The sequence below is a fragment of the Gadus macrocephalus genome, chromosome 13 (assembly GCF_031168955.1).
Source record: "Gadus macrocephalus chromosome 13, ASM3116895v1".
Taxonomy (NCBI): Eukaryota; Metazoa; Chordata; class Actinopteri; order Gadiformes; family Gadidae; genus Gadus; species Gadus macrocephalus.
In genome coordinates, this window is record NC_082394.1 from 848,765 (window position 1) to 856,582 (window position 7,818).

Here is a 7,818-nt window from a genome sequence, read left to right on the forward strand (position 1 = left end):
CCATATCTCTGCCCTTTGAGTCTCTGGGGCTTGATAGAGCGTCACGCTGCGACAATTAATCTTCATCAGCGGAGGACATGAAACACAAGCATGGGAGGAAGAGGGAGAGCGATAGACCCACCCCCCCCCCCCCCCCAGCCTCCCGATGTCCTCATTCAGTAACTGGAGCTGGAGCGCCGAGGCGTAGGCACGGCCGTCACCTGGCCGTCACCTGGCCCCCAGCCTCCCCTTGAGGAGGACCTCTCCCCTTCCTCTTGGTTTCTATTGTACCGCTGTGGAGCGCCTGGGTCAGAGAACACGCGCGCTCTCGCTCCTGCATGTCCTTTTCAGCCGAAGAAGCGTTTATTTATTAGTTAATGTAGAGGTTTTAAAGGCGAGGCGTTTATCAGTAGGTCTGAATATAGACGTCTTTTGTCGATATCTCATCTGCGTAATGGTGTTGTTGTTTTCGGTTGGGCTGGTTCTCGGGAGGGTTAATCACTTCCACGTCTTGCCTCTTCTACATACTTCATTTTCCGAGCTGTGTTCTGCTGTGACTAATGGTTTACCGCTTAATTTCCTCTCTTAAACACATTCTATGCTCACCTCCGACCCCCTAGCTCTGATTAAGTGTTGTACAAATCGACTTGGTTCTTACTTCGGAAACCGTTGAGTTCGCCCTCATTTATTATTATAAATGTCGACTTTGCTGCACTTATTATGTCTGACTCTAAGTGCTAATTAGAACCTGTCTGTACGTTGGCCCCGGTGACCCTCCCCGTCTGTATCGGTACATGGACGGGGCTGCACCGTGTACGAGCCTAGGCTACCAGGCTGTATCAATAAGGACGTACGCACGCTTCTGCTTTAGAGCGGCAGGCAGAATCATCTGCCAACATTGAATGGAACCTAATGCTACAGCGCGTTTGAATTCGACAAAGCAAAAGACCAGGAACACAGCTTCTACAAAAACAAGTGTATCGACATAATCAGTGAAATGCCGTTATATCACCATGCAGTTTGTGTTTGTGGGCGTTTGTTGTCTCTCATTAATGGCAGATGTTGCTTCTTGGCTCATGTATTGGATTATATGTTGGCCAATGTAATAATTGGCCAAAGAAATTATTCATCATCATTATGCCGTCGGCTTGGCTGAAGGTTAAACTCCCCCCCTCCCAATCCTCCCCACCCCCCAAAATCCTCTTCCTTCCTTAACCTCTCCTTCAACCCCTCCTTTTATACTTTATATAATAATCATCAAAACAGGAACCTACCTAGATCAACCGTCTCCGTCTCTCCTTGCTTCAGTCGGGTTATTTATGCTAATCTTTTAATTATCTGCAGAAGGCTGCTGATTATTCAGGTGTGGAAAAGCAAATGGCCAGCCCTGCTGCCACGGCGCAGCCCGGCCTGGCTATAAGCCCGTAATTAAAGTATTTTAATAAGTCACCTCGCACCTTTTTGTTTGCGTCTTGGCGCGGCCGGCTCGTGGCGTGCGACCGCCTCCCACAGAACAGGGCAGTAGACACGCCTGCTGGGGGTTTGAACATGAGTGACGGACCGACTGTGCTACATTTCATGGTCAGAAATACTCTTGGCCTTGGAGATCGCTGCGAGAGGTGTCTCGATTTCCGTTGCCACGGAGGAGCTTTTGGAGCTGACGATCCCTAGAAGTATTTTTGCAATTTGGGGGTGTCAACAAAAAACAATATTTCCTGACTGAAGTACGGTACATTATATCCATGTTACATTCCTCGCTAAAAGCGCTTAATACTGGGTATGTGATGCTGCGGGGGGTCAACCGCTCAGGAGTGGAAGAAAATTCCAAATAGAACCTTTTAAGGACTTAACATCCTTTCAAAACATTTCAGTTTTATGTGTCAAAGCCCTGAACATATTCAAGAAAAATAGACCCCAGCTTACTGGTGTGTCCGAGCTGCCTTAATTGGCCCTTAGGCCGACCATGTCCTGGAAGAGCCACTGAAACAGCCTGCGTCAACAAGAACGCGTCCAACTAGTTCTGCTGACGGGCACTTTTCAAACTAAACCGCAATGTAAACAAACAAGGTGTTTGTATTTGCTCTATTTTGTGTTAAATATAGCCATCCATTCACAAATAAGGGGGGGTATAAAAGCTAAGGCACTTTGGTGCTGATTAAGAAGGGGGAATCTAATCACCATGGAGACCGCGGTCACAGCGCTGGCTCCAGGCCGCCCACACCATGGGACCGGCCTCCGGCAGATTCAGGCTAATTCACATCCTTCATACCTGGAGCTCACGTAGGTCGTCGGTGGCACTGCAACGCCTCAGCTAATGACAGACCGGTGAGGCCGCACGCCGCTACGACGGAGGGCGGTCGGTCTCCTGTCATACGTACGGCCGACGCTATAGTGCCCCATAGTGGCAGGGAGGTCTCTCTCCTGTCATATACGAACGGCCGACGTCTATAGTGACCCATACAGGCAGGGGAGGTCTGTCTCCTGTCATACGTACGGCCGACGCTATAGTGCCCCATAGTGGCAGGGAGGTCTGTCTCCTGTCATACGTACGGCCGACGCTATAGTGCCCCATACAGGCAGGGAGGTCTGTCTCCTGTCATACGTACGGCCGACGCTATAGTGCCCCATAGTGGCAGGGAGGTCGGTCTCCTGTCATACGTACGGCCGACGCTATAGTGCCCCATAGTGGCCAGGGAGGTCTCTCTCCTGTCATACGTACGGCCGACGCTATAGTGCCCCATAGTGCAGGGAGGTCTCTCTCCTGTCATACGTACGGCCGACGCTATAGTGACCCATAGTGGCAGGGAGGTCTCTCTGTCCTGTCATACGTACGGCCGACGCTATAGTGCCCCATAGTGGCAGGGAGGTCTCTCTCCTGTCATACGTACGGCCGACGCTATAGTGACCCATAGTGGCAGGGAGGTCTGTCTCCTGTCATACGTACGGCCGACGCTATAGTGACCCATAGTGGCAGGGAGGTCTCTCTGTCCCTGTCATACGTACGGCCGACGCTATAGTGACCCATAGTGGCAGGGAGGTCTGTCTCCTGTCATACGTACGGCCGACGCTATAGTGCCCCATAGTGGCAGGGAGGTCTCTCTCCTGTCATACGTACGGCCAAGGCTATAGTGCCCCATAGTGGCAGGGAGGTCTGTCTCCTGTCATACGTACGGCCGACGCTATAGTGCCCCATAGTGGCAGGGAGGTCTCTCTCCTGTCATACGTACGGCCGACGCTATAGTGCCCATAGTGGCAGGAGGTCTCTCTCCTGTCATACGTACGGCCGACGCTATAGTGCCCCATAGTGGCAGGGAGGTCTGTCTGTCCTGTCATCGTACGGCCGACGCTATAGTGCCCCATAGTGGCAGGGAGGTCTCTCTGTCCTGTCATACGTACGGCCGACGCTATAGTGACCATAGTGGCAGGGAGGTCTCTCTGTCCTGTCATACGTACGGCCGACGCTATAGTGCCCCATAGTGGCAGGGAGGTCTCTCTGTCCTGTCATACGTACGGCCGACGCTATAGTGACCCATAGTGGCAGGGAGGTCTCTCTCCTGTCATACGTACGGCCAAGGCTATAGTGACCCATAGTGGCAGGGAGGTCTGTCTCCTGTCATACGTACGGCCGACGCTATAGTGCCCCATAGTGGCAGGGAGGTCTCTCTGTCCTGTCATACGTACGGCCGACCCGACGGTAGATACAGCGTCAGGGAGGGCGGTCTCTCTCCGACATGTGTATCAGTGGTCTATAGAGGAAGGATTGAGTAATGGTGGCGGTATCACACTGACCTACATACTGACGTATTCATGCTGAGGAATTACTCTACACACAAACGAGAACCTGGTTTGTTTCCTTGTTTGCTTTTGTGTTGCGTTGTGTTGTTTATTTACATTGTTTTTATTGTGTTGTGAGCCAATGGGTTGACGCGCACCTCAAAAGAACCAGGAATAGCTCAACAGCTCAGGTACGCTCAATACAAAAGAGCATTGAAGTTTCATCTCAACTCAACAGCTCAGGTACGCTCAATACAAAAGAGCATTGAAGTTTCATCTCAAAAGTAAGCTGGCAAAGAGTGGGACTTGAATACATACAATCAATTAGCAAGAGGGATTTTCTTCAAAGTCAAAGCCTGTTATCCAAAAATAAAAGTTGAATGATGAAGTTTTTTCAGACTTTTCAGAAGCTTTTAAGATTATGTCTATGTGAGAATAATGGAGCCCTTACATCAAAGCCATAGCATTCTCTGATGCACGGCTAGTGAAGCAGATAAGGTGGCGGACTTCCCTCAAACGCTACACTGTTTGACTATAGTACCATGAAATGATAACTGTTTGACTCTGGTCTTGTTAGCTTTAGTACTAACTAAACTGTTAAGCCATTTTCCATGATTAAGCCATAGTGCCTAATTGTTTTTCCGTCCACTATAGCGCTAAACCTTTTAGATATGGTGGCGCACTGTCAAGCCCTATAGCTAAACTGTTAGCGTAGTCTGTCAAGCCATCGGACTAAATCGTTTAGCTCGAGTGCAGAAACACTTTAGTGACAGCTCTAAACTCACTTGATGTAAATGGCTGGCTCATTTTGTCCTGCAGGTTTGCCAGTTTTTTCTGCTAATGGAGCGGAAATGTCTTCTAAAGGTCCTTGGTGAACGACCATTAAAGGGCTGTTCTTCCCCCCCTGCTGTCTCTGATCCCAGGAGAGGAGAACACTCCGGGCTGGTCCTGTGGGGAGGACGGGGGCAAGCCCCTGCCACCGTCCGGCTGCCCGCTGCTCGCCTGCCGCATGCCCGTCTTCGCCGTCAAGTCTCCCGACCGGAAGGTGAGCGCAGCGCCGTTGTTTCTGTCGGTTATTTATTTATTTCCACGTTATTTTTTGTAATTTTCAGGCTTCATCAATTCGGGGTTTAACATAATCCCGATGTAATGAGAACTTGATGAGGTGTCGGAAATCTAATTTAGAAACAACAAATCAACACGGACACGCTGGAAACTCAGGGTGAATAAATACTGACGGAATGAGCGCTGTGTTCCGGCCGCATATCGCACGCGGCCCACACCTGTGACCTGAACCTCTCCTTCCTGCCTTTGAAGCCCACCGCCCGGGGGGGATTCGGAGGACGTTTAACCACACGCTGTTTAACATGCCGCTTCCCCGTGAAGCCAATCACAGCCCAGTAGGCCTGCCCTAGAAGCTGAACGCCCAGGACGTCGTTGTGGGCTTTACTATCCCTCTTTTCCCTCCCGCTCCCAACCTTTGGTTGTCAGGTGTGCTGCTGCATTAAAGACCTTAGCGCATTCAGCCTTGTATAAAGCAATAGCAAATGTATTGAACTTGCAGTGAGTGAGCAAAGTATGCTAGCACCGCTTTTAAATTAAACTATTCCCGTAGAATGCTGTTTGGAGGCACTGGGAAAGGAAGTAAGCACTGCTGCCTTTTCTCCCAGTGTGGTTATCTAGCAAACGCAAATGGACACAAAACATCACAACGGAAAACATGTAACCGAACGCACCGGGCAACCCAGGCCGCAACACGACATACCATATTCACAATACACTACTTTCATTCATCAATATCTCCTTTTCTGCTATTGTAAATGTGTCTATGATGCACCGTAGCGTACGGCTGCAGCTGAACCCTCACCTCCAGTGCTGCCTGGCTCGAGGACACAGTCGATCCTCCTCCAGAGCTCCCATGGATCACATGACCAGCCCCGGTGAGAGGCAGACTAACAAGGTTTATGGATCTGGGGAAACGGGCGTAAAATCAATCGGCAAAGGCTGAAAGCTGATATTCCCAACGACATCTGAGCCGTAATGCGGTTAGGGCGGGCCGGGCGCGGGGGGCCGGCGGGGGGGGGCGGGCGGGGGGGGCACGGGCCCGCAGTACCACCGGGCCCAGGAAGGTGTTATGAAGTGATCATGCAATTAGCTTAATGGCGACGGACACCCAGACATAAATCAATGCTGTGGGATTAGATCACACACCTCCACCGGCGCCGGGCAGCGAGCCGCCCTGATGGCAGCAGATGACGGGGGCCGGGGGACGACCCGGGGTCCACCCCTCCTGGTGCTGGACCCCGCCAGATGGGTTAGGATCATTTGGTGTGTAGGTGTGGATGGGTGTGTGTGTGTGTGTGTGTGTGTGTGTGTGGTTATGGTGTGTGTGTGTGCGTGCGTTGATGCATGGGAGTGGCATATGTGTGTGTGTGTGTGTGTGTGTGTGTGTGTGTGTTTGAGTTTGGGGGGGGGGGGGGATGTGTGTGTGTCTGTACTTCCGTTGGTGCATGGGAGGTGGCATACAAGTTTGTGTGTGTGTCTGTGTGATTGTGTGTGCTTGCATCGATGCACAGGAGTAGCATACAAGCGTCTGTGCGTGTGTGTGTGTGTGTGTTCAGGGGCGTGTGGTGTGTGTGTGTGTTCAGGGGCGTGTGTGTGTGTGTTCAGGGGCGTGTGTGTGTGTGTGTGTGTTCAGGGGCGTGTGTGTGTGTGTGTGTGTTCAGGGGCATGTGTGTGTGTGTGTTCAGGGGCGTGTGTGTTCAGGGGCGTGTGTGTGTGTGTGTGTGTTCAGGGGCGTGTGCGTGTGTGTGTGTGTGTGTGTGTGTGTGTGTGTTCAGGGGCGTGTGTGTGTGTGTGTTGTCAGGGGCGTGTGTGTGTGTGTGTTCAGGGGCGTGTGTGTGTGTGTGTGTGTGTTCAGGGGCGTGTGCGTGTGTGTGTGTGTGTGTGTGTGTGGTGTTCAGGGGCGTGTGTGTGTGTGTGTGTGTGTGTTCAGGGGCGTGTGTGTGCATTGCGTGGGTGCAGCCGTCCTCCCATAAGGCTCTGGCTCCTCTGAGTCGTCCTGGGTCTGCCGCTGCTAGATGGATCCACGCGTGTCTGTAACACAGCTGAGGCCGCTGGGAGGCTGTGGGAGAGCGTTGTGGAGCAGTGGCACACCAAGGTTTTGCACACACACATACTTGGACACGATTCAAAACTCTGGCCTGCTCACATTCTACTTACGCACAATAGCAAACTCTTGCCCACACTTTCTACCCACACACACTCCAAAACTACTGCTTAAAGCAGTTCTCTCTCTCTCTCTCGCTCTCTCTCTCTCTCTCTCTCTCTCTCTCTCTCTCTCTCAGTGTAACCACTCACTAGGGGGGGGGGGGGGTATCACTAGCTCCCCCCCTCCAATAGAGCCTGCTGCATTAATGGGACCATGGTAGTTCTTGGTTCACCAGCAGTGTGAGGTCAATATGGGCGCTCTGCTGTGACTTCAAAGCTAGTGTCAAAAGGGCATGTGTGTGTGACGGTGTTTGTGTGTCTGTGTGTGTTTGTTCACACTTGTGTGTCTGATTATGCAAATCTGTGTACATGCTCATTGTGCGTGTGTGTGTGTGTGTACGTGTGTCTTAACCAAAGCGCTTAGCGGAAGTATATATTTTCCACTTTTTTGGACTAAAGAGGTAGGTAGCATTAAATAGAGTGGTCTTAAGTCCGTCACGCAGAGCAGTCTATGATTAGGGGCTTAGCTCAGCCAGAATCCATCTCCCTCTCTCTCTCTCTCTCTCTCTCTCTCTCTCTCTCTCTCTCTCTCTCTCTCTCTCTCTCTCTCTTCTCTCTCTCTCTCTCTCTCTCTCTCCCTCTCCTCTCTCCCTCTATGGGGCTCCCTCTCTCGCCCATGGCCCCCGGGGCGCTCACGTCTCTCCCTGCCAACGCTGTATCTCTCTCCTGGCTCTGCCAGCCTCCCCTGGTAGTCTGGGTAACAGTGTGAGGGGAGGATGTAGAGCAGAGCCAGCGCACAGGGAAAGAGGAAGGAAAACAAGCACCAAGTGAAAGAGAGAGGGAGGAAGAAAGAGC

The 7,818-nt window shown here is 51.7% G+C and overlaps 1 protein-coding gene and 1 long non-coding RNA gene across 2 annotated transcripts in view; one reads left to right on the forward strand and one right to left on the reverse strand.

Moving 5' to 3' along the window:
• The window catches only part of LOC132470906 (uncharacterized), a 29,516-nt gene extending 29,197 nt beyond the window's left edge, over window positions 1-319 (reverse strand). The window contains exon 1 of the mRNA XM_060069835.1: window positions 212-319. Coding sequence (XP_059925818.1) covers window positions 212-319 — 108 coding nt within the window. The remainder of the gene's footprint in view (window positions 1-211) is intronic.
• A 5,851-nt stretch (window positions 320-6,170) lies between these two features.
• On the forward strand, window positions 6,171-7,092 carry LOC132471209 (uncharacterized). The gene is made up of 3 exons (XR_009528792.1): window positions 6,171-6,352; window positions 6,620-6,665; window positions 6,749-7,092. It is a non-coding gene; the product is annotated as an uncharacterized LOC132471209 (long non-coding RNA).
• The last annotated feature ends 726 nt before the right edge of the window (window positions 7,093-7,818 follow it).